The 27,729-nt window shown below is 48.4% G+C and overlaps 1 protein-coding gene across 1 annotated transcript in view; it reads right to left on the minus strand.

The window, feature by feature from the left end:
- LOC149427463 (ribosomal protein S6 kinase alpha-6) overlaps window positions 1-22,345 on the minus strand; it is a 71,115-nt gene extending 48,770 nt beyond the window's left edge. Inside the window, exons 1-8 of the mRNA XM_089668003.1 lie at window positions 22,129-22,345; window positions 20,443-20,585; window positions 17,451-17,521; window positions 12,803-12,891; window positions 11,440-11,504; window positions 8,769-8,871; window positions 6,636-6,760; window positions 6,415-6,540 (exon numbers count right to left, since the gene is read on the minus strand). Of these exons, the coding sequence (XP_089524129.1) occupies window positions 6,415-6,540; window positions 6,636-6,760; window positions 8,769-8,871; window positions 11,440-11,504; window positions 12,803-12,891; window positions 17,451-17,521; window positions 20,443-20,585; window positions 22,129-22,204 (798 nt within the window). The 5' untranslated portion in view covers window positions 22,205-22,345. The remainder of the gene's footprint in view (window positions 1-6,414; window positions 6,541-6,635; window positions 6,761-8,768; window positions 8,872-11,439; window positions 11,505-12,802; window positions 12,892-17,450; window positions 17,522-20,442; window positions 20,586-22,128) is intronic.
- Between the last annotated feature and the right edge of the window lie 5,384 nt (window positions 22,346-27,729).

Consider the following 27,729-nt stretch of genomic DNA (forward strand, 5'->3'; position numbering starts at 1 on the left):
ATGATCCCTGCCTAGTACTGCTGCTGCCTGCCTATTGATGATCCCTGCCTAGTACTTCTGCTGCCTGCCTATTGATGATCCCTGCCTATTGATGATCCCTGCCTAGTACTGCTGCCTGCCTATTGATGATCCCTGCCTAGTACTTCTGCTGCCTGCCTATTGATGATCCCTGCCTAGTACTTCTGCTGCCTGCCTATTGATGATCCCTGCCTAGTACTGCTGCTGCCTGCCTATTGATGATCCCTGCCTAGTACTGCTGCCTGCCTATTGATGATCACTGCCTAGTACTTCTGCTGCCTGCCTATTGATGATCCCTGCCTAGTACTGCTGCTGCCTGCCTATTGATGATCCCTGCCTAGTACTGCTGCCTGCCTATTGATGATCACTGCCTAGTACTTCTGCTTCCTGCCTATTGATGATCTCTGCCTAGTACTTCTGCTGCCTGCTAGTACTGCTGCTGCCTGCCTATTGATGATCCCTGCTAGTACTGCTGCTGCCTGCCTATTGATGATCCCTGCTAGTACTGCTGCTGCCTGCCTATTGATAATCCCTGCCTAGTACTACTGCTGCCTGCCTATTGATGATCCCTGCTAGTACTGCTGCTGCCTGCCTATTGATGATCCCTGCTAGTACTGCTGCTGCCTGCCTATTGATAATCCCTGCCTAGTACTGCTGCTGCCTGTCTATTGATGATCCCTGCTAGTACTGCTGCTGCCTATTGATGAACCCTGCCTAGTACTGCTGCTGCCTGCCTATTGATGATCCCTGCTAGTACTGCTGCTGCCTGCCTATTGATAAACCCTGCCTAGTACTTCTGCTGCCTGCCTATTGATAAACCCTGCCTAGTACTTCTGCTGCCTGCCTATTGATGATCCCTGCCTAGTACTTCTGCTGCCTGCCTATTGATGATCTCTGCCTAGTACTTCTGCTGCCTGCCTATTGATGATCCCTGCCTAGTACTGCTGCTGCCTGCCTATTGATGATCCCTGCCTAGTACTTCTGCTGCCTGCCTATTGATGATCCCTGCCTAGTACTGCTGCCTGCCTATTGATGATCCCTGCCTAGTACTTCTGCTGCCTGCCTATTGATGATCCCTGCCTAGTACTTCTGCTGCCTGCCTATTGATGATCCCTGCCTAGTACTGCTGCTGCCTGCCTATTGATGATCCCTGCCTAGTACTGCTGCCTGCCTATTGATGATCACTGCCTAGTACTTCTGCTGCCTGCCTATTGATGATCCCTGCCTAGTACTTCTGCTGCCTGCCTATTGATGATCCCTGCTAGTACTGCTGCTGCCTGCCTATTGATGATCCCTGCCTAGTACTGCTGCTGCCTGCCTATTGATGATCTCTGCCTAGTACTGCTGCTGCCTGCCTATTGATGATCCCTGCTAGTACTGCTGCTGCCTGCCTATTGATAATCCCTGCCTAGTACTGCTGCTGCCTGCCTATTGATAATCCCTATTAGTACTGCTGCTGCCTGCCTATTGATGATCCCTGCCTAGTACTTCTGCTGCCTGCCTATTGATGATCTCTGCCTAGTACTGCTGCTGCCTGCCTATTGATGATCCCTGCTAGTACTGCTGCTGCCTGCCTATTGATAATCCCTGCCTAGTACTGCTGCTGCCTGCCTATTGATGATCCCTGCTAGTACTGCTGCTGCCTGCCTATTGATGATCCCTGCCTAGTACTGCTGCTGCCTGCCTATTGATGATCTCTGCCTAGTACTTCTGCTGCCTGCCTATTGATGATCCCTGCCTATTGATGATCCCTGCCTAGTACTTCTGCTGCCTGCCTATTGATGATCCCTGCCTAGTACTTCTGCTGCCTGCCTATTGATGATCCCTGCCTAGTACTGCTGCTGCCTGCCTATTGATGATCCCTGCCTAGTACTGCTGCCTGCCTATTGATGATCACTGCCTAGTACTTCTGCTGCCTGCCTATTGATGATCCCTGCCTAGTACTTCTGCTGCCTGCCTATTGATGATCCCTGCCTAGTACTTCTGCTGCCTGCCTATTGATGATCCCTGCCTAGTACTGCTGCTGCCTGCCTATTGATGATCCCTGCCTAGTACTGCTGCCTGCCTATTGATGATCACTGCCTAGTACTTCTGCTGCCTGCCTATTGATGATCCCTGCCTAGTACTGCTGCTGCCTGCCTATTGATGATCCCTGCCTAGTACTGCTGCCTGCCTATTGATGATCACTGCCTAGTACTGCTGCTGCCTGCCTATTGATGATCCCTGCTAGTACTGCTGCTGCCTGCCTATTGATGATCCCTGCTAGTACTGCTGCTGCCTGCCTATTGATAATCCCTGCCTAGTACTGCTGCTGCCTGCCTATTGATGATCCCTGCTAGTACTGCTGCTGCCTGGCTATTGATAATCCCTGCCTAGTACTGCTGCTGCCTGCCTATTGATGATCCCTGCCTAGTACTGCTGCTGCCTGCCTATTGATGATCTCTGCCTAGTACTGCTGCTGCCTGCCTATTGATGATCCCTGCTAGTACTGCTGCTGCCTGCCTATTGATAATCCCTGCCTAGTACTGCTGCTGCCTGCCTATTGATGATCCCTGCCTAGTACTGCTGCTGCCTGCCTATTGATGATCCCTGCTAGTACTGCTGCTGCCTGCCTATTGATGATCCCTGCCTAGTACTTCTGCTGCCTGCCTATTGATGATCCCTGCCTAGTACTTCTGCTGCCTGCCTATTGATGATCCCTGCCTATTGATGATCCCTGCCTAGTACTTCTGCTGCCGTCTATTGATGATCCCTGCCTACTGCTGATCCCTGCTTAGTGATAAACCCTGCCTAGTACTTCTGCGGCCTGCCTATTGATAAACCCTGCCTAGTACTTCTGCTGCTTGCCTATTGATGATCCCTGCCTAGTACTTCTGCTGCCTGCCTATTGATGATCTCTGCCTAGTACTTCTGCTGCCTGCCTATTGATAAACCCTGCCTAGTACTTCTGCTGCCTGCCTATTGATGATCCCTGCCTAGTACTTCTGCTGCCTGCCTATTGATGATCCCTGCCTAGTACTGCTGCCTGCCTATTGATGATCACTGCCTAGTACTGCTGCCTGCCTATTGATGATCCCTGCCTAGTACTTCTGCTGCCTGCCTATTGATGATCCCTGCCTAGTACTTCTGCTGCCTGCCTATTGATGATCCCTGCCTAGTACTGCTGCCTGCCTATTGATGATCACTGCCTAGTACTGCTGCCTGCCTATTGATGATCACTGCCTAGTACTTCTGCTGCCTGCCTATTGATGATCCCTGCCTAGTACTGCTGCCTGCCTATTGATGATCCCTGCCTATTGATGATCCCTGCCTAGTACTGCTGCCTGCCTATTGATGATTCCTGCTTACTGATGACCATAGCCTGTGTTAAACTTGCACCAGTCTCCTATCTAATACTGCTGCTGTCTGCTTGTTGATGACCCCTGCCTGTTATCAGCAGACCTTGCATATATCTCTTGCCTAGTACTGCTGATTCCTGCCTGTGCCTGGCCTTGCACCTACCTCCTGCCTGTGCCTGGCCTTGCACCTATCTCCTGCCTGTGCCTGGCCTTGCACCTATCTCCTGCCTGTTCCTGGCCTTGCACCTATCTCCTGCTTGTTCCTGGCCTTGCACCTATCTCCTGCCTGTGCCTGGCCTTCCACCTATCTCCTGCCTGTACCAGGGGCTCTGATGAAGAAGCAGGCTGGGGCTTAGACTCCGTGCCCTGGGGAATCCAAGTTGAGTATCTACAAGGGTTCACTACCACAGGTGCTGACAGATGGATTTGGTGCAAGAGCCCTGAACGGGTGTCATATACAGTGAGGAACAGAAGTATTTGAACCCCCTCCGATTCTGCAAGTTCTCCCACTTAGAAATCATGGAGGTCTGACATTCACATTGCAGGGGATTCCCACTCTGAGGACAGAATTCAGGAAATCACATTGTATTTAAAGAATGTATTTGTCTCGCACGGCTGAACAGAAGTATTTGAACCCCTGAGAAGATCCGTGTTAATATTTGGTACAGAAGCCTTTGTCTGCAATTACAGAGGTCAGACGTTTCCTGTAGTCCTTGGCCAGGTTTGCACTGCAACAGGGATTTTGGCCGACTCCTCCACACCGATCTCCTCTAGATCTGTCAGGTTTCGGGGCTGTCGCTGAGCAACACGGAGTTTCAGCTCCCTCCAAAGATGTTCTATTGGATTTAGGTGTGGAGACTGGCTAGGCCACTCCACAACCTTGATATGCTTCTTACGGAGCCACTCCTTGGTTCTCCTGGCTGTGTGCTTCGGGTCGTTGTCATGTTGGAAGACCCAGCCACGACCCATCTTCAATGCTCTGACTGAGGGAAGGAGGTTGTTGCTGAAAATCTCACAATAAATGGCCCCATTCATCCTCTCCTTAATACAGTGCAGTCTTCCTGTCCCCTTCGCAGAAAAGCACCCCCAAAGCATGATGTTACCACCCCCATGCTTCACAGTAGGGATGGTGTTCTTGGGATGCAACTCATCCTTCTTTTTCCTCCAAACACGACGAGTGAAGTTTAGACCAAAAAGTTCTACTTTGGTCTCATCTGACCACATGACTTTCTCCCATGCCTCCTCTGGATCATCCAGATGGTCATTGGCAACCTTCAGACGGGCCTGGACATGTGATGACTTGAGCAGGGGAACCTTCAGACGGGCCTGGACATGTGATGACTTGAGCAGGGGAACCTTCAGACGGCCTGGACATGTGATGACTTGAGCAGGGGAACCTTCAGACGGGCCTGGACATGTGATGACTTGAGCAGGGGAACCTTCAGACGGGCCTGGACATGTGATGACTTGAGCAGGGGAACCTTCAGACGGGCCTGGACATGTGATGACTGGAGCAGGGGAACCTTCAGACGGGCCTGGACATGTGATGACTTGAGCAGGGGAACCTTCAGACGGGCCTGGACATGTGATGACTGGAGCAGGGGAACCTTCAGACGGGCCTGGACATGTGATGACTGGAGCAGGGGAACCTTCAGACGGGCCTGGACATGTGATGACTTGAGCAGGGGAACCTTCAGACGGGCCTGGACATGTGATGACTTGAGCAGGGGAACCTTCAGACGGGCCTGGACATGTGATGACTTGAGCAGGGGAACCTTCCATGCAATGCATGATTGGAAACCATGACGGCGTAGTGTTCTACAGACAGTGACCTTTGAAACTGAGGTCCCAGCTCTCTTCATGTCATTGACCAGCTCCTCCCTTGTAGTTCTGGGCTGATTCCTCCCCTTTCTTATCATCAGTGATACCCCACGAGGGGACATCTTGCATGGAGCCCCAGTCCGAGGGAGACTGGCAGTCGTCTTTAGCCTCTTCCATTTTCTAACAATTGCTCCAACAGTTGATCTTTTTTCACCAAGCTGCTTGGCAATTGCCCCGTAGCCCTTTCCAGCCTTGTGGAGGTCCACAATTTTGTTTCTGGTGTCTTTTGACAGCTCTGTGTTCTTGCCCATGGTAGTAGTTGGCGTCTGACTGACTGTGGGGTGGACAGGTGTCTTGAAAGAGCTCAGACAGGTGCTACTAAGTGAGATGAATGAGTGGAGTAGAGGTGGACTTTGTAAAGACGCAATAACAGGTCTTTTGAGAGGCAGAATTCTTGCTGTTTCTTAGGTGTTCAAAAACTTCTGTTCAGCAGTGCAAGACAAATAAATTCTTTACAAATCATACAATGTGATCTCCTGAATTCTGTCCTCAGAGTGGGAATCCCCTGCAATGTGATTTCCTGAATTCTGTCCTCAGAGTGGGAATCCCCTGCAATGTGATTTCCTGAATTCTGTCCTCAGAGTGGGAATCCCCTGCAATGTGATTTCCTGAATTCTGTCCTCAGAGTGGGAATCCCCTGCAATGTGAATGTCAGACCCTCCATGATGGAGAAGTGGGAGAACCTGCAGAATCGCAGGGGGTTCAAATACTTCTGTTCCTCACTGTACATTTTTCAAATTCAAACAGAACAACAGAAACATAATACAGATACCCTCTGCATGCTTTAGCCCAACCTCTCTCAACCTTTTTACACCAGAGGAACCCTTGAAATAATTTTCAGGTCTCAGGGAAGCTCTGGTAAGATTAGTCCATTGGGACTGGGGTCACTTCCATTGTTGGTGGTAAATTAAGAAGAACGTCCCACTTACAGATGTGGCCACAATGACACCCTTGCAGTCAAACTGCTGGTTCTGCCAACTGGAGTTGAACCTGCAATAATGCAGGCACCTTCAGATGGGAAGATGAGTTTGAAAAGGTTCAAGGAACCCTTAGCCACCCCAGGAGGAACCCTGGCTGAGAATAGTAGCTTTAGACATACTTTTCACATGTAGGAAAGTAGCCCTGAGCACGCAAAAATGAGGAGTTCCTGCAGGGAGCAAGAAGCTGCGTTGTGTACCTTCACTGCGTACTCCATGTTGGTCGCCCGGTGAATGCAGCGTTTACATATGGAATAGGAGCCAACACCAATATCTTCCTTAAGGTCGTAGATGTCTGTAAACTGCGCCCGGCCTCCATGGAATTGCTGCAGAGACACAAACACAGTTACTGCAGAGTGAGGATGAGCTTGTTGGTGAACATATGTGCCATCCTATCCCCCGACAGCTGAATAGGACTTACCTGTACAATGGGCAGGGTGGTGGTGACCGAGGAGATTTTATGTTCCTCAATGGAGGACGGAGCCACAAAGCTGAAGCCTTTAAAGAGCTGGTGGGCATTGGCACTGGGGGGAACTCCGGGAGAGTCTAGGGGACACCAAAGAGGGAGACAATGTTACAGCTACAGATGTCTATTGCTGTCTGCAGTTCAGTAGAGAGACCTCTACAGTTGCAAGAAAAAGTATGTGAACCCCTTGGGATTACGTGGAGTTTTGCATGAATTGGGCATAAAATGTGCTCTGAACGTCATCTAAGTCACAACAATAGAAGAACACAGTCTGCTGAACATAATACTACACAAACATTAGATGTTGCCATGGTTTAATTGCACATAACATGTAAACATTCACAGTGCAGGGAGGAAAAAGTATGTGAGGCCCTAGCTTAATGACTTCTCCCAGAGCTAATTGGAGCCAGGAGTGAGCCAACATTGACTCCAATCAGTGTGATGATATTGGATGTGTTGCTGACAGCTGTCCTGCCCTTAAAAACACACACACCTGTTTTGGGTTTACTGGTTTCAAGAAGCACTGTCTGATGTGAACCATGCCTCGCAGAAAAGAGCTCTCAGAAGACCTACCATCAAGAATTGTTGACTTGCATGAAGCTGGAAAGGGTTACAAAAGTATCTCCTTGAGCCTTGATGTTCCTGTGTCCACGGTAAGACAGACTGTCTACAAATGGAGAAAGTTTAGCACTGTTGCTACTCTCCCTAGGCGTGGTCGTCCTGTAAAAATGACTGCAAGAGCCCAGCGCAGAATGCTGCATGAGGTAAAGAAGAATCCCAGAGTGTCAGCTAAAGACCTACAGAAATCTCTGGCACATGCTAACATTTTTGTTGACACATCTACAATCAGGAAAACATGAAACAAGAATGGAGTACATGGGAGGACACCACGGAGGAAGCCATTGCTGGCCAAAAAGAAGATTGCAGCACGTTTAAAGTTTGCAAAAGAGCACCTGGATGTTCCACAGCACTACTGGCAGAATATACTGTGGACAGATGAAACCAAGATTGAGTTGTTTGGGAAGAACACACAACACTATGTGTGGAGAAAAAAAGGCCCAGCACACCAACATCAAAACCTCATCCCCACTGTGAAACATGGTGGAGGGAGCATCATGGTTTGGGGCTGCTTTGCTGCCTCAGGGCCTGGACGGATTGTTGTCATTGATGGGAAAATGAATTCCAGAGTTTATCAAGACATTTTGCAGGAAAACGTACGACCATCTGTCCGCCAACTGAAGCTCCGCAGAGGATGGGTGATGCAACAGGACAATGACCCAAAGCATACAAGTCATTCAACAAAACAATGGCTGCAACAGCACAGAATACGCCTTCTGGAGTGGCCCAGTCAGAGTCCTGACCTCAACCCCATTGAAATGCTGTGGCATGACCTTAAGAGAGCGATTCACACCAGACATCCCAAGAATATTGCTACACTGAAACAGTTCTGTGAAGAGGAGTGGTCCAAAATGACTCCAGATCGTTGTGCAGGTCTGATCTGCAACTACAGGAAATGTTTGGTTGAGGTTATTGCTGCCAAAGGAGGGTCAACCAGTTATTAAGTCCAAAGGTTCACATACTTTTTCCTCCCTGCACTGTGAATGTTTACATGTGATGTGCAATTAAACCATGGCAACATCTAATGTTTGTGTAGTATTATGTTCAGCAGACTGTGTTCTTCTATTGTTGTGACTTAGATGATGTTCAGAGCACATTTTATGCCCAATTCATGCAAAACTCCACGTAATCCCAAGGGGTTCACATACTTTTTCTTGCAACTGTATACTGAAAACTGAAGGGCATGCTTGAGCAAAACTTATACACATCTTTGCAACACATGCACATTTCTTCAGGTTTTTTCTGTTTAAAAATATTGTGCAGAAAAATAACTGATGATCTGAAGCCTTAAATGTATATAAACTTTCATGTATTTGGGTCTGCAGACTCCTCTGAATATATAATAAGCCATAGGTGACCCCAGACCGCGCTGTCAGCTCTCACTCACCGTCTGTATTCGCAGTTTATACCGGAGACTGGCAGAGAGGCCAATGTCTATATACAATGTTTAAGGAGAACTAATGAACAAACCTTTTGGCGTTTTGGCTGTGAACTCCGGATCAAAACAGAACGTGTCCTCAGGTTTTCCGGAAGCGGGTTTAAACGGGGGTTGGATTTCACGCCTGTACAGCTTCTAAAAGCAGAGAAATTGACAAAGTCAGACAAAGGAGATTCAAAACAATAAAGAGATTTGTGTGGAGGGGAAATGACTTTCATCTTCCTCTGACCTATTAAAAATCTATACTTTGTACAGTATGTGTTTCTCTGTCACAACAAAGGTTAGGCCCCAACTCCAGGCTGTTCCTACAAGACAACACCGTACCAAACTCTTCACTTCCTGCAGAACCCAACCCTAACCCCAACCACAGCAGCAACTTCCAACACCAAACCCAACTACAGGACAAGCTCCAGCACCAAACCCAACTACAGGACCGACTCCAGCACCAAACCCAACCCAAACTACAGAATCAACTCCAACACCAAACCCAACTACAGGACCGACTCCAGCACCAAGCCCAACTCCAACACCAAACCCAACTGCAGGACCGACTCCAGCACCAAGCCCAACATCAACACGAAACCCAACTACAGGACCGACTCCAGCACCAAGCTCAACATCAACTCCAAACCCAACTACAGGAACAACTCCAGCACCAACCCCAACTACAGGACCGACTCCAGCACCAAGCCCAACATCAACACCAAACCCAACTACAGGAACAACTCCAGCACCAACCCCAACTACAGGACCGACTCCAGCACCAAGCCCAACATCAACACCAAACCCAACTACAGGAACAACTCCAGAATCAACTCCAGCACCAACCCCAACTACAGCATCAACTCCAACATCAAGCCCAGCTAACAGGAGCAACTTCAGCACCAAACCCATCTACAGCAGCAACTCCAGCACCAAGCTCAACACCAAACCCCCAACTGCAGAAGCAACTCCAACACCAAATCCAACTACAGGACCAACTCCAACCACAACTACACCAGCAACTCCAACACCAAACCCAACTACAGCAGCAACTCCAGCACCAAACCCAACTACAGCAGCAACTCCAACACCAAACCCAACTATAGGAGCAACTCCAGCACAAAGCCCAACACCAAATACAACCCCATCTACAGCAGCAAGCAACTCATGCACCAAGCCCAACATCATCTCCAACCACAGAAGCAACTCCAGCACCAAACCCAACTACAGAAGCAACTCCAGCACCAAGCCCAACATCATCTCCAACCACAGAAGCAACTCCAGCACCAAACCCAACTACAGAAGAAACTCCAGCAACAAGCCCTACACCAACTCCAAACCTAACTACAGCAGCAACACCAACACCAAACCCAACCACAGCAACAACTCCAGCACCAAGCCCAACACCAAATACAACCCCAACTACAGCAACAACTCCAGCACCAAGCCCAACCCCAACTACAGCAGCAACTCCAACGCCAAAGCCAACTATAGCAGCAACTCCAGCACCAAACCCAACTACAGCAACAACTCCAGCACCAAACCCAACTACAGCAACAACTCCAGCACCAAACCCAACTCAGCAGAAAGTCCAGCACCAAACCCAACTACAGCATCAACTCCATAACCAAACCCAACTACAGCAGCAACTCCAGCACCAAACCCTACTACAGCAGCAACTCCAGCACCAAACCCAACTACAACAGCAACTCAAGCACCAAACCCAACTACAGCAGAAACTCCAGCACCAAACCCAACTACAGCAACAACTCCAGCACCAAGCCCAACCCCAACTACAGCAGCAACTCCAACGCCAAAGCCAACTATAGCAGCAACTCCAGCACCAAACCCAATTACAGCAACAACTCCAGCACCAAGCCCAACATCATCTCCAACCACAGAAGCAACTCCAGCTCCAAACCCAACTACAGCATCAACTCCAGCACCAAACCCAAATACAGCATCAACTCCAGCACCAAACCCAAATACAGCATCAACTACAGCACCAAACCCAACACCAAACCTAACTACAGCAACAACTCAAGCACCAAACCCAACTACAGCAACAACTCCAGCACCAAGCCCAACATCATCTCCAACCACAGAAGCAACTCCAGCTCCAAACCCAACTACAGAGGAAATTTCAGCAACAAGCCCTACACCACTCCAAACCTAACTACAGAAGCAACTCCAACACCAAATCCAACTACAGCAACAACTCCAGCACCAAACCCAACTACAGCAACAACGTCAGCACCAAGCCCAACACCAAACACAACCCCAACTACAGCAGCAACTCCAGCACCAAACCCAACTACAGCACCAACTCCAGCACCAAAACCAACTACAGTAGCAACTCCAACACCAACCCAAACACCATTCCGGATCAAACACTCCGACGTTACGATGAACACTATGCAGCATACATGCTGATCTTACCTGATGTATAAATAAGTTCTTACATCTTCTATTTTCCTATATACTCTTATTTTATAAATCTTGGTCTTGGACTTCAACTTGAGTGCCTAACGCTAATCCCAACCCCACATATTTTCCAAAAAGGGGACCAGGTACAAAACTCATCAATTTCTACCAAACCTTTACCTCAATGCGAACCCTGAGACCAAAAAGTTCGATCTGCACCAAAAACTTCAACTCAAACACAAACTCTTACCCCAAGACAAGCTCTAACCCTAAAAAGAAACAATGATGATAACTTACATTCCAGTCAATGGTAGCAAAGAACGGATGTCGTTTTATCTCCTCCACCCGGTCCAGGCCGGCACCTAGAACAGACAGATTCCAATCAGACAGGCTTTCTAGATCCTACCACACAGGAGCCGCCATCTCCAGATATTGACTGATGAGAGCCAGCAAGAACGAGACAATATAACTATACAATTGGATAAATGGCTCTATATTTAGGACGTATCCGGTCTATAAACCAGAGGCTCTGATTGGACGGTTGGATAAATATCTCTATATTTAGGACGTATCCGGTCTATAAACCAGAGGCTCTGATTGGACGGTTGGATAAATGGTTCTATATTTAGGATGTATCCGGTCTATAAACCAGAGGCTCTGATTGGACGGTTGGATAAATGGCTCTATATTTAGGATGTATCCGGTCTATAAACCAGAGGCTCTGATTGGACGGTTGGATAAATATCTCTATATTTCGGATGTATCCGGTCTATAAACCAGAGGCTCTGATTGGATGGTTGGATAAATGGCTCTATATTTAGGATGTATCCGGTTTATAAACCAGAGGCTCTGATTGGACGGTTGGATAAATGGTTCTATATTTAGGATGTATCCGGTCTATAAACCAGAGGCTCTCATTGGACGGTTGCATAAATGGCTCTATATTTAGGATGTATCCGGTCTATAAACCAGAGGCTCTGATTGGACGTTTGGATAAATGGCTCTATATTTAGGACGTATCCGGTCTATAAACCAGAGGCTCTGGATGGACAGTTGGATAAATGGCTCTATATTTAGGATGTATCCGGTCTATAAACCAGAGGCTCTGATTGGACGGTTGGATAAATGGTTCTATTTTTAGGATGTATCCGGTTTATAAACCAGAGGCTCTGGATGGACAGTTGGATAAATGGCTCTATATTTAGGATGTATCCGGTCTATAAACCAGAGGCTCTCATTGGACGGTTGGATAAATGGTTCTATTTTTAGGATGTATCCAGTCTATAAACCAGAGGCTCTCATTGGACAGTTGGATAAATGGCTCTATATTTAGGATGTATCCGGTCCATAAACCAGAGGCTCTGATTGGATGGTTGGATAAATGGTTCTATTTTTAGGATGTATCAGCTTCAAAGATGTGAAGCTTTATTGAGAACGCAAGCAGACATTTTCTTTTCATCTATAATCGCCATTCCTTAGAAAATGAGGACAATTTTTCTCATCTCGGTAACAATACCAGTCTGATGGGCCATCATTAGAGCAATCACTACGGGGAGGATAACAAATCATGGCTCCCTAAGTCTGACTGAGAACATGAACACATGACAGGCGAGTCGGTGATCACATTATGCTGGATATCTGTCACACGCCGGATGCTCACCTAATCGATTTAATGGATTTCGTTTGAACAACATTCTCAGCAGACTCTGCGCTTCGGGGCTCAAAAATTGCGGCATCCCGAGCTTTGACCTGCAGGAGAGAGAAGAGTTAACACGTGTGGGCCTGGTGTGGGTTTTATTTATTGAGGAAGGTGTGTGTGTGGGGGGGGGGGGGGGGGGGGGGTTGGGTAAAAAAAAAAAACGTAATTATTTCTGTTACTGGGTTTGTTGTGAAGTGACACCTGTAAATCAGGAAGGGAGGGGGGTTGTCACCAGGACAGAAAGGTGCAGCCAGCAACCAAAACATTGATAGACATCACAGTAAGTCCACTTGAATGTCACCAACTTCTAACACTATGGCCTGATACAGTGATGGAAATGCGTATTTGCTCCCCGGCTGATGCTGAATGTTCGCCCCTCACACAGAAATGATCGGTCTAACAATGGAATGTCCCCCCCCCTCACACAGAAATGATCGGTCTAACAATGGAATGTTCGCCCCTCACACAGAAATGATCGGTCTAACAATGGAATGTTTGCCCCTCACACAGAAATGATCGGTCTAACAATGGAATGTTCGCCCCTCACACAGAAATGATCGGTCTAACAATGGAATGTTCGGTGTAACACTGAGAGACAGAATACAACAACAAATTCAGCAGAAATGCGTCTAACAAATGATGACGGATCTGCATGTTCATGAGGGAAAGAAGGATTTGATCCCCTATCATTCAGCAGGATTTCTGGCTCCCAGGTGTCTCTCATACAGGTAACAAGCTGAGATTAGAAGCAGTCTCTTAAAGGGAGTGCTGCTAATCTCATTGTGTTACCTGTATAAAAGACACCTGTCCACAGGAGCCATCAAACCATCAGATTCCAAACTCTCCACCATGGCAAAGACCAAAGAGCTGTCCAAGGATGTCAGGGACAAGATGGTAGACCTACACAAGGCTGGACTGGGCTACCAAACTATGGCCAAGCAGCTTGGTGAGAAGGTGACAACAGTTGGTGCAATCATTCACAAATGGAAGAAACACAAAACAAGTGTCAGTCTCCCTAGGTCTGGTGCACCATGCAAGATCTCACCTCGTGGAGTGTCAATGATCATGAGAACAGGGAGGAATCATCCCAGAACTACACGTGAGGATCTTGTCAATGATCTCCAGGCAGCTGGGACCACAGTCACCAAGAAAACAATTGGTAACACACTACGCCGACAAGGACTGAAATCCTGCAGTGCCCGCACGGTCCCTCTGCTCAAGAAAGCCCATGTCCAGGCCCGTCTGAAGTCTGCCACTGAACATCTGAATGATGCAGAGGAGGACTAGTGGAAAGTGTTGTGGTCAGAGGAGACCAAAATCCAGCTCTTTGGCATCAACTCAATTCGCCGTGTTTGGAGGAGGAGGAATGCTGCCTATGACCCCAAGAACACCATCCCAACTGCGAAACATGGTGGTGGAAACATTCTGCTTTGGGGGTGTTTTTCTGCTAAGGGGACAGGACAACTGCACCGCATCAAAGGGACGATGGACGGGGTAATGTACCATCAAATCTTGGGTGAGAACCTTCTTCCCTCAGCCAGGGCATTGAAAATGGGTGGTGGATGGGTGTTCCAGCATGACAATGACCCAAAACACACGGCCAAGGCAACAAAGGAGCGGCTCAAGAAGAAGCACATTAAGGTCCTGGAGTGGCCTAGCCGGTCTCCACACCTTCATCCGATGGAAAATCTGTGGAGGGAGCTGAAAGTTCGAGTTGCCAAACGTCAGCCACCAAACCTTAATGACTTGGAGAGGATCTGCCAAGAGGAGTGGGCCAAAATCCCTCCTGAGATGTGTGCGAACCTGGGGGCCAACTCCAGGAAACGTCTGACCTCTGTACTTGCCAACAAGGGATTGGCCACCAAGTACTAAGTCATGTTTTGTGAAGGGGATCAAATCCTTCTTTCCCTCATGAACATGCAGATCCGTCATCATTTGTTAGACGCATTTCTGCTGAATTTGTTGTTGTATTCTGTCTCTCAGTGTTACACCGAACATTCCATTGTTAGACCGATCATTTCTGTGTGAGGGGCGAACATTCCATTGTTAGACCGATCATTTCTGTGTGAGGGGCGAACATTCCATTGTTAGACCGATCATTTCTGTGTGAGGGGCGAACATTCCATTGTTAGACCGATCATTTCTGTGTGAGGGGCGAACATTCAGCATCAGCCGGGGAGCAAATACACATTTCCTTCACTGTAGGTACAGGTGGAGTTGCAGTTACAGCATTTAGAGCTGGAGACCCAATCCCCCCCTCTTAGAAATAGCCTCTTCCAAGAGTGGACACATATCTGCATCCAGTGGTAAGGAAATGTTTGTATGATGAGACGTCCTCAGACAGTGGAGGTGAATAAAGTGCTCTGTGACAGGAGAGATCTGTCCCATTCCAAGAGAGGGCGTAATTTAAGGGTATGACCACGTTATGTCTCCCACGGATATACCGGATTTTTCGCTCCATAAGACGCACCTCCCCCCCCCTCAAAAAATGAGGAAAATGTCTGTTCGTCGTACGGAGCAAATATGGAGCGTCCGGCCCGGAATTCCCACCGTCGTCGTGTTAGAATACCAGGCCGGCCGCTCCATTGTGGGCACCTGGCTGGGACAGCTTGCTGCTTCACATCCAGGTGCCCACTGAGCATGTGCGAGAAGCGCTGCGCTGTGTGAATGGTCTGGCAGTCTTCTGGGACCTGTCATGTGTCCCAGAAGATGGGGAGGGAGGACAACTCCACGGAACTGGGAGCGGGTACCTGTCAAATTCAGGTACCCTCCCCTCCCCCCCCCTGCTCCAAAAAGGTCCGCAGTGCTTGATCATCTCCTGTACCGTGTCCGCAGTCTCTGGTCATCTCCTGTACTGTGTCCGCAGTCTCTGGTCATCCCCTGTACTATGTCCGCAGTCTCTGGTCATCTCCTGTACTATGTCTGCAGTCTCTGGTCATCCCCTGTACTATGTCTGCAGTCTCTGGTCATCCCCTGTACTGTGTCCGCAGTCTCTGGTCATCTCCTGTACTATGTCTGCAGTCTCTGGTCATCCCCTGTACTATGTCTGCAGTCTCTGGTCATCTCCTGTACTATGTCCGCAGTCTCTGGTCATCTCCTGTACTATGTCTGCAGTCTCTGGTCATCCCCTGTACTATGTCTGCAGTCTCTGGTCATCTCCTGTACTATGTCCGCAGTCTCTGGTCATCTCCTGTACTATGTCTGCAGTCTCCGGTCATCTCCTGTACTGTGTCTGCAGTCTCTGGTCATCTCCTGTACTATGTCTGCAGTCTCCGGTCATCTCCTGTACTATGTCCATAGTCTCTGGTCATCTCCTGTACTGTGTCCGCAGTCTCTGGTCATCTCCTGTACTGTGTCCGAAGTCTCTGGTCATCTCCTGTACTGTGTCCGCAGTCTCTGGTCATCTCCTGTACTGTGTCTGCAGTCTCTGGTCATCTCCTGTACTATGTCTGCAGTCTCTGGTCATCTCCTGTACTGTGTCCGCAGTCTCTGGTCATCTCCTGTACTGTGTCTGCAGTCTCTGGTCATCTCCTGTACTGTGTCCGCAGTCTCTGGTCATCTCCTGTACTATGTCCATAGTCTCTGGTCATCTCCTGTACTGTGTCTGCAGTCTCTGGTCATCTCCTGTACTGTGTCCGCAGTCTCTGGTCATCTCCTGTACTGTGTCCGCAGTCTCTGGTCATCTCCTGTACTGTGTCCGCAGTCTCTGGTCATCTCCTGTACTGTGTCCGCAGTCTCTGGTCATCTCCTGTACTGTGTCCGCAGTCTCTGGTCATCTCCTGTACTATGTCTGCAGTCTCTGGTCATCTCCTGTACTGTGTCCGCAGTCTCTGGTCATCTCCTGTACTGTGTCCGCAGTCTCTGGTCATCTCCTGTACTGTGTCTGCAGTCTCTGGTCATCCCCTGTACTATGTCCATAGTCTCTGGTCATCTCCTGTACTGTGTCTGCAGTCTCTGGTCATCTCCTGTACTGTGTCTGCAGTCTCTGGTCATCTCCTGTACTGTGTCCGCAGTCTCTGGTCATCTCCTGTACTATGTCTGCAGTCTCTGGTCATCTCCTGTACTGTGTCTGCAGTCTCTGGTCATCTCCTGTACTGTGTCCGCAGTCTCTGGTCATCTCCTGTACTGTGTCTGCAGTCTCTGGTCATCTCCTGTATTATGTCTGCAGTCTCTGGTCATCTCCTGTACTGTGTCCGCAGTCTCTGGTCATCTCCTGTACTGTGTCCGCAGTCTCTGGTCATCTCCTGTACTGTGTCTGCAGTCTCTGGTCATCTCCTGTACTGTCCGCAGTCTCTGGTCATCTCCTGTATGTCCGCAGTCTCTGGGGGGGGGGGGTATGCGCGCCCCCGTTAATGGAGGAAGCCAGTATATATGCCAGAAGTGGGAACTTTCATAACTGGATTGGTATAGCAGGCAGTCGATTTTATTACAAATAACACACAGGACGAAGGATGAACACAACATTTGCTGATCCCGGAGTTCTGCCTTAACCAGCTGTTTATAATGAAACCTTCCATTGAAGGTGCTGCGTTTTCGTCACTTGCGGCACTACAGAAAGTCGCCGTTTGGTGGTTTATAAACAAGTGCGTCAGGCAGGACACGTACTCACTTCAGAATCATGTTCATGGTCTCGTTGCGATCTTTTCCTTGGAAGGGGAGCGTTCCCGTCAGCATTTCAAACTGAAAGACACAAATTAACAAATTAAGTTTTTTTGTGCAGCGGGAGCGGAGGGATTTTTTTTTTCTGGGTTGCTATGGCGATCGGTGAGGTAAGCATGTCACTTTGTAAAATAAACATTTCAAAATCATCGGAGGAAAAGAGGATTATGTAACGGGAGAGAATATAAAACGCTAATAGCTGAGCAATTAGTCAGGATCCGGTGAAGTGAGCCACTTACCGGAGACGGGGGAGGGGTGATGGACTGGGGAAGGAATGACAAAGTGAGGCTTAATGCAGCAACACGTCAGTTGGGACTTTACAGGGATGACTGCGGTAATCTGGGGGCCGGCATCTACCGATAGGGCCCCAAACTGGTCCTGTGACCACCACCCTGTCCATGGGGACATTTATTGTCTGAAACCACCAGCTGAGTCTGAACACCAAAACCTTTCTACAAAAGACAACTCTGCCATTCCAAGAGAGGTCTACAGTGAAGGAAATGCGTATTTGCTCCCCGGCTGATGCTGAATGTTCGCCCCTCACACAGAAATGATCGGTCTAACAATGGAATGTTCTCCCCTCACACAGAAATGATCGGTCTAACAATGGAATGTTCCCCCCTCACACAGAAACGATCGGTCTAACAATGGAATGTTCGCCCCTCACACAGAAACGATCGGTCTAACAATGGAATGTTCGCCCCTCACACAGAAATGATCGGTCTAACAATGGAATGTTCGCCCCTCACACAGAAACGATCGGTCTAACAATGGAATGTTCGCCCCTCACACAGAAACGATCGGTCTAACAATGGAATGTTCGCCCCTCACACAGAAATGATCGGTCTAACAATGGAATGTTCGCCCCTCACACAGAAATGATCGGTCTAACAATGGAATGTTCGCCCCTCACACAGAAACGATCGGTCTAACAATGGAATGTTCGCCCCTCACACAGAAATGATCGGTCTAACAATGGAATGTTCGCCCCTCACACAGAAATGATCGGTCTAACAATGGAATGTTCGCCCCTCACACAGAAACGATCGGTCTAACAATGGAATGTTCAGTGTAACACTGAGAGACAGAATACAACAACAAATTCAGCAGAAATGCGTCTAACAAATGATGACGGATCTGCATGTTCATGAGGGAAAGAAGGATTTGATCCTCTTCACAAAACATGACTTAGTACTTGGTGGCCAATCCCTTGTTGGCCATCACAGAGGTCAGATGTTTCCTGGAGTTGGCCCCCAGGTTCGCACACATCTCAGGAGGGATTTTGGCCACTCCTCTTGGCAGATCCTCTCCAAGTCATTAAGGTTTGGTGGCTGACGTTTGGCAACTCGAACTTTCAGCTCCCTCCACAGATTTTCCATCGGATGAAGGTCTGGAGACTGGCTAGGCCACTCCGGGACCTTAATGTGCTTCTTCTTGAGCCGCTCCTTTGTTGCCTTGGCCGTGTGTTTTGGGTCATTATCATGCTGGAACACCCATCCACCACCCATTTTCAATGCCCTGGGTGAGGGAAGAAGCTTCTCACCCAAGATTTGAGGGTACATTGCCCCGTCCATCGTCCCTTTGATGCGGTGCAGTTGTCCTGTCCCCTTAGCAGAAAAACACCCCCAAAGCAGAATGTTTCCACCACCATGTTTCACAGTTGGGATGGTGTTCTTGGGGTCATAGGCAGCATTCCTCCTCCTCCAAACACGGCGAGTTGAGTTGATGCCAAAGAGCTGGATTTTGGTCTCCTCTGACCACAACACTTCCCACCAGTCCTCCTCGGCATCATTCAGATGTTCAGTGGCAGACTTCAGACGGGCCTGGACATGGGCTTTCTTGAGCAGAGGGACCTTGCGGGCACTGCAGGATTTCAGTCCTTGTCGGCGTAGTGTGTTACCAATTGTTTTCTTGGTGACTGTGGTCCCAGCTGCCTGGAGATCATTGACAAGATCCTCACGTGTAGTTCTGGGATGATTCCTCACTGTTCTCATGATCATTGACACCCCACGAGGTGAGATCTTGCATGGTGCACCAGACCTAGGGAGGCTGACACTTGTTTTGTGTTTCTTCCATTTGTGAATGATTGCACCAACTGTTGTCACCTTCTCACCAAGCTGCTTGGCCATAGTTTGGTAGCCCAGTCCAGCCTTGTGTAGGTCTACCATCTTGTCCCTGACATCCTTGGACAGCTATTTGGTCTTTGCCATGGTGGAGAGTTTGGAATCTGATGGTTTGATGGCTCCTGTGGACAGGTGTCTTTTATACAGGTAACACAATGAGATTAGCAGCACTCCCTTTAAGAGACTGCTTCTAATCTCAGCTTGTTACCTGTATGAGAGACACCTGGGAGCCAGAAATCCTGCTGAATGATAGGGGATCAAATCCTTCTTTCCCTCCTGAACATGCAGATCCGTCATCATTTGTTAGACGCATTTCTGCTGAATTTGTTGTTGTATTCTGTCTCTCAGTGTTACACCGAACATTCCATTGTTAGACCGATCATTTCTGTGTGAGGGGCGAACATTCCATTGTTAGACCGATCATTTCTGTGTGAGGGGCGAACATTCCATTGTTAGACCGATCATTTCTGTGTGAGGGGCGAACATTCAGCATCAGCAGGGGAGCAAATACACATTTCCTTCACTGTATGTTACAGGAGAGAGCTGCCTCATTCCAAGAGAGTGCTATGTTATCTACAGACATGTTGCCTGATATCGCACAGCTCTGGAAGGCAGTGAAAGCAGTGATCTGCTCGGAATGTTGTTTCCTAGGTGTCGGTGCAGTGAAAACACAAGAGACTGCACACAGTGTGAACGAGTCCTCGATGGGAAGAGGGACTGAAGTGCAGCAAAACACAAGTCCTCTATTTCCTCCATCACTATCCACAGCACAGCGCCCTTTCCTGCATCCAATGGAATTTATTTTCAGGGTCAACGTACCATAAGGACACCGAACGACCACCAATCGGCACTTTGAGTGTGACCTCGCCTGTTCACCACTTCTGGCGCCATATACTCCACCGTACCGCAGAACGAGTACGCCTTCTTTTCATGGTCCACAGACTCCTTACTCAGCCCAAAATCTGCAAGACAGAAGTACACCGAGATGATTGGCTCCAATTATCATTTCATACAGGACCATAAAGGGTGCAATCATTGATGGAAAAAATCACATCGCTCAAAGATCTGGAAAACGAACATTTCCACAAAAAAAAGTTCATCTGGTTGTTATGGCAATCTTTACTTCACTGCTAGTGGAGATGGCTAACAACAATGCCCGATCTATACCAACGCTGGGGGTTGTTATTGTGGTCACTGGTACCGATGCTGGGGGTTGTTATTGTGGTAACTGGTGCCAATGCTGGGGGTTGTTATTGCGGTCATTGGTGCCAATGCTGGGGGTTATTATTGTGGTCACTGGTATCAATGCTGTGGGTTATTATTGTGGTCATTGGTACCAATACTGGGGGTTATTATTGTGATCACTGGTACCAATACTGGGGGTTATTATTGTGGTCACTGGTACCAATTCTGGGGGTTATTATTGTGGTCACTGGTACCAATACTGGGGGTTATTATTGTGATCACTGGTACCAATACTGGGGGTTATTATTGTGATCACTGGTACCAATACTGGGGGTTATTATTGTGATCACTGGTACCAATGCTGGGGGTTATTATTGTGGTCACTGGTACCAATACTGGGGGTTATTATTGTGATCACTGGTACCAATGCTGGGGGTTATTATTGTGGTCACTGGTATCAATGCTGGGGGTTATTATTGTGGTCATTGGTACCAATGCTGGGGGTTATTATTGTGGTCATTGGTACCAATGCTGGGGGTTATTATTGTGGTCATTGGTACCAATGCTGGGGGTTATTATTGTGGTCATTGGTACCAATGCTGGGGGTTATTATTGTGGTCATTGGTACCAATGCTGGGGGTTATTATTGTGGTCATTGGTACCAATGCTGGGGGTTATTATTGTGGTCACTGGTATCAATGCTGGGGGTTATTATTGTGGTCATTGGTACCAATGCTGGGGGTCATTATTGTGGAAACCGGTACCAATGCTCGGGGGGTTGTTATTGTGGTGACTGACACCTATGCTGGGATTAAATACTACAGTCACTGGTACCAATGCTGGGGGTTAATATTGTGGCCACTGATACCAATACTGGGGGTTATTATTGTGGCCACTGATACCAATGCTGGGGGTTATTATTGTGGCCACTGATACCAATGCTGGGGGTTAATATTGTGGCCACTGATACCAATGCTGGGGGTTATTATTGTGGCCACTGATACCAATGCTGGGGGTTAATATTGTGGCCACTGATACCAATGCTGGGGGTTATTATTGTGGCCACTGATACCAATGCTGGGGGTTATTATTGTGATCACTGATACCAATGCTGGGGGTTATTATTGTGATCACTGATACCAATGCTTGTTATTATGAGAAAAATATTAAAAATATTTTCACAGATTTATTGGTCACAAATGTTGGAAACCATTTCTCATTTTCCTTCCACTTCACAATTATGTGCCACTTTGTGTCGGTCCATCACATCCAATCCCGATAAATACATTGTAACATGACAACATGGGGGGGGATACCTACCTGTTAACTTGATATGTCCTGCTTCGTCAAGCAAAATGCTGAAAATTAAAACAAATATACAATCATCAGTCCACATGTGGCAACATTAACTTCATCCTAACAAAAACAAAATATCAGGGGAAGGGAGCAGAGGGCCAGGCAAGACAGCAATATGGGGTACAGAGTGAGCAGACAAGCAGAACTAACTATGTACTATCCTGAATACTGGAGAGGGTAGGCTGACAACTACAGGGACTCCCAGAAGTGAGTCCTCCCTTCCCCCGGACTGTATACAATGTATATATATATATACAGTCAGGTCCATAAATATTGGGACATGGACACAATTCTAACATTTTTGGCTCTATACACCACAATGGATTTGAAATGAAATGAACAAGATGTGCTTTAACTGCAGACTGTCAGCTTTAATTTGAGGGTATTTACATCCAAATCAGGTGAACGGTGTAGGAATTACAACAGTTTGCATATGTGCCTCCCACTTGTTAGGGGACCAAAAGTAATGGGACAATTGGCTTCTCAGCTGTTCCATGGCCAGGTGTGTGTTGTTCCCTCATTATCCCAATTACAATGAGCAGATAAAAGGTCCAGAGTTCATTTCAAGTGTGCTATTTGCATTTGGAATCTGTTGCTGTCAACTCTCAAGATGAGATCCAAAGAGCTGTCACTATCAGTGAAGCCATCATTAGGCTGAAAAAACAAAACAAACCCATCAGAGAGATAGCAAAAACATTAGGCGTGGCCAAAACAACTGTTGGGAACATTCTTAAAAAGAAGGAACGCACCGGTGAGCTCAGCAACACCAAAAGACCAGGAAGACCACGGAAAACAACTGTGGTGGATGAGCGAAGAATTCTTTCCCTGGTGAAGAAAACACCCTTCACAACAGTTGGCAGATCAAGAACACCCTCCAGGAGGTAGGTGTATGTGTGTCAAAGTCACCAATCAAGAGAAGACTTCACCAGAGTGAATACAGAGGGTTCACCACAAGATGGAAACCATTGGTGAGCCTCAAAAACAGGAAGGCCAGATTAGAGTTTGCCAAACGACATGTAAAAAAGCCTTCACAGTTCTGGAACAACATCCTATGGACAGAGGAGACCGACATCAACTTGTACCAGAGTGATGGGAAGAGAAGAGTATGGAGAAGGAACTGCTCATGATCCTAAGCATACCACCTCATCAGTGATCATGGTGGTGGTAGTGTCATGGCGTGGGCATGTATGGCTGCCAATGGAACTGCTTCTCTTGTATTTATTGATGATGTGACGGCTGACAGAAGCAGCCGGATGAATTGTGAAGTGTTTCGGGAATATTATCGGCTCATATTCAGCCAAATGCTTCACAACTCATTGGACGCTTCACAGTGCAGATGGACAATGACCCAAAGCAGACTGCAAAAGCCACCAAAGAAGTGGAATGTTCTGCAATGGCCAATCACCTGACCTGAATCCGATTGAGCATTTCACTTGCTGAAGACAAAACTGAAGGGAAAATGCCCCAAGAACAAGCAGGAACTGAAGACAGTTGCAGTAGAGGCCTGGCAGAGCATCACCAGGGATGACACCCAGCGTCTGGGGATGTCTATGCGTTCCACACTTCAGGCTGTCATTGACTGCAAAGGATTTGCAACCAAGTATTAAAAAGTGAAAGTTTGATTTATGATGATTATTCTGTCCCATTACTTTTGGTCCCTTAACAAGTGGGAGGCACATATGCAAACTGTTGTCATTCCTACACCGTTCACCTGATTTGGATGTAAATACCCTCAAATTAAAGCTGACAGTCTGCAGTTAAAGCACATCTTGTTCGTTTCATTTCAAATCCATTGTGGTGGTGTATAGAGCCAAAAATGTTAGAATTGTGTCCATGTCCCAATATTTATGGACCTGACTGTATATATACACACAGTATCCCCCAGAAGTGAGTTCACCCCTCACATTTGTGTCAATAATTGGTTCTCTCTTTTCATGTGACAACACTGAAGAAATGACACTTTGCTACAATGTGACGTAGTCAGTGTACAGTTTGTATAACATGTAGATTTGCTGTCCCCTCAAAATAACTCAACACTCCGCCATTAATGTCTAAACCGCCGGCAACAAAAGTGACTCCACCCCTAAGTGACAAGGTCCAAATTGGGCCCAAAGTGTCAATATTTTGTGTGGCCGCCATTATTTTCAAGCACCGCCTTCACCCTCTTGGGCATGGAGGTCACCAGAGCTTCACAGGTTGCCCCTGGGGTCCTCTTCCACTCCTCCATGATGTCATTACGGAGCTGGTGGATGTTAGAGACCTTGCGCTCCTCCACCTTTCACTGCTCCATGACGTCATCACGGAGCTGGTGGATGTTAGAGACCTTGCGCTCCTCCACCTTCCATTTGAGGACGCCCCACAGATGCTCAATAGGGTTTAGGTCTGGAGACATGCTTGGCCAGTCCATCACCTTCACCCTCAGCTTCAATAGCAAGGCAGTGGTGGTCTTGGAGGTGTGTTTGGGGTCATTATGTTAGAATACTGCCCTGCGGCCCAGTCTCCGGGGGGAGGGGATCATGCTCTGCTCAGTATGTCACAGTACATGTTGGCATTCATGGTTCCCTCAATGAACTGTAGCTCCCCAGTGCCGGCAGCACTCATGCAGCTCCAGACCATGACACTCCCACCACCATGGGGCCCCAGACCATGACACCCCCACCACCATGGGGCCCCAGACCATGACACCCCCAGACCATGACACTCCCACTACCATGCTTGACTGTAGGCAAGACACACTTGTCTTTGTACTCCTCACCTGGTTGCCGCCACACACGCCTGACACCATCTGAACCCAATCAGTTGATGTTGGTGTCATCAGACCACAGGAGACGGTTCCAGTAATCCATGTCCTTAGTCTGCTTGTCTTCAGCAAACTGTTTGTGGGATTTCTTGGTCATCATCTTTAGAAGAGGCTTCCTTCTGGGACGACAGCCATGCAGACCAATGTGATGCAGTGTGCGGCGTATGGTCTGAGCACTGACAGGCTGACCCCCCCACCCCTACACCCTCTGCAGCAATGCTGGCCCCACTGACAGGCTGACCCCCCACCCCTTCACCCTCTGCAGCAATGCTGGCACCACTGACAGGCTGACCCCCCACCCCTTCACCCTCTGCAGCAATGCTGGCCCCACTGACAGGCTGACCCCCCACCCCTTCACCCTCTGCAGCAATGCTGGCACCACTGACAGGCTGACCCCCCACCCCTTCACCCTCTGCAGCAATGCTGGCACCACTGACAGGCTGACCCCCCCCCCCTACACCCTCTGCAGCAATGCTGGCAGCACTCATACGTCTATTTCCCAAAGACAACCTCTGGATATGACGCTGAGCACGTGCACTCAACTTCTTTGGTGGACCATGGTGAGGCCTGTTCTGAGAGGAACCCGTCCTGTTACCCCGCTGTATGGTCTTGGCCACCGTGCTGCAGCTCAGTTTCAGGGTCTCAGCAATCTTCTTATAGCCTCGGCCATCTTTATGTAGAGCAACAATTCTTTTTTTCAGATCCTCAGAGAGTTCTTTACCATGAGGTGCCATGTTGAACTTCCAGTGACCAGTATGAGAGAGTGAGAGCGATAACACCAAATGTAACCCCCCCCCCGCTCCCCATTCACACCTGAGACCTTGTAACACTAACGAGTCACATGACACCGGGGAGGGAAAATGGCTGATTGGCTCCAATGTGGACCTTGTCACTTAGGGGTGGAGTCACTTTTGTTGCCAGCGGTTTAGATATGAATGGCGGTGTGTTGACACAAATATGAGGGGGGGAACTCACTTCTGGGAGATACTGTGTATATGATAAATACATATGACAACCTATCCCAAGTATCAGAGTCTGCAGGTCATGTGAGCAGCTCCGTATCTTCTCATTCCTGAGTAAAAGTTGGTAGTTGGTTATGTAAATGGGGGCAGGATTAGTAGAGAAGGCAGTTCAAAGAGAATAATTGAGGACAAACACCAATCAGCCATAACATTATGACCACTGACAGGTAAAGGGAATAACATTGACTATCTGGTTACAATGGCATCTGAAAGTGGGCAGGATATTTTAGGCAGCAAGTGAACATGTTGTCCCTGAAGTTGATGAAAGCAGAAAAAAAATGGACAAGTGTAAAGATCTGAGGGACTTTGACAAGGACCAAATTGTACTGTCTAGACGACTGGGTCAGAGCAACTCCAAACCTGCAGCTCTTGTGGGATGTTCCCGGTCTGCAGTGGTCAGGACCGACCAAAAGTGGTCTAATAAAGGAGAACCGGCCAACCGGTGACAGGGTTATGGACGGCCAAGGCTCACTGATGGGAGGAGGGGAGGGAAGTCTCATTGATGGAGGGGCTCAATGATGGAGGTAGGGAGGGAAGACTCATTGATAGAAATTAGGGGGGGGGGGCTCATTGATGTAGTTGGAGGGGGAGAAGGCTGGCTCATTGATGGGGGTGCTCACTGATGGGAGTGGGGAGGGAAGGCTCATTGATGGCAGTGGGAAGACTCATTGATGGAGGTGGGGAGGGAAGGCTCATTGATGGAGGTAGGGAGGGAAGGCTCATTGATGGAGGTGGGGAGGGAAGGCTCATTGATGGAGGTGGGGAGGGAAGGCTCATTGATGGAGGTGAGGAGGGAAGGCTCATTGATGGAGGTGGGAGAGGAAGGCTCACTGATGGAGGTGGGAGAGGAAGGCTCATTGATGGAGGTGGGAAAGGAAGGCTCATGATGGAGGTGGGGAGAGAAGGCTCATTTATGGAGGTGGGGAGGGAAGGCTCATTTATGGAGGTGCGGAGGGAAGGCTCATTGATGGAGGTGGGGAGGGAAGGCTCATTGATGGAGGTGGGGAGGGAAGGCTCATTGATGGAGGTGGAAGGGATGGCTCATTGATGGAGGTGGGAGGGAAGGCTCATTGATGGAGGTGGGAGGGAAGGCTCATTGATGAAGGTGGGAGTGATGGCTCATTGATGGAGGTGGGAAGGGATGGCTCATTGATGGAGGTGGGGGGGGAAGGCTGGACCATGTAGGTGTCCGAACACACAGAGCATCGCAGTTTGTTGTGTACGGGGCTGTGTAGCCGCAGACTGGTCAAGGTGTCCATGCTGACCCGTGTCCACAGCCAATAGCGCCTATAATGGGCACAGGAGCATTAGTCCTGGACCACGGAGCAATGGAAGGTGGCCTGGTCTGGTGAATGGTGTTCTTTTTGCATCATGTGCATGGCGGGGTGGATGGAGTTTGGGAAGAAGACAAGCTGGTGGAGGAAGTGAGATGCTCTAAGCAATGTTCTGCAGAGAAACCTTGGCTCCTGTCATTTATGTGGATGTTACTTACAACGTACCACCTACCTAAATATCGTTAGTGACCAAGATTACCCCTTCGTGGAAATGGTATAGCCTGATGGCAGTGGCCTCTTTCAGCACACTGCAAAAATGGTTGAAGGATGGGTCGAGGAACACAACAACGAGTTTGAGGTGATGACTTGTCCTCCAAACTCTCCAGATCTCAATCCAATTGAGCACCTGTGAGATGTGCTAGAAAAACAAGTCCAATCCACGAAGGCTCCACCCCAAAACTTACAGGAC

The sequence above is a fragment of the Staurois parvus genome, unplaced genomic scaffold, assembly GCF_062004578.1.
Source record: "Staurois parvus isolate SC_StPar_1 unplaced genomic scaffold, SC_StPar_1.0 ptg003737l, whole genome shotgun sequence".
Taxonomy (NCBI): Eukaryota; Metazoa; Chordata; class Amphibia; order Anura; family Ranidae; genus Staurois; species Staurois parvus.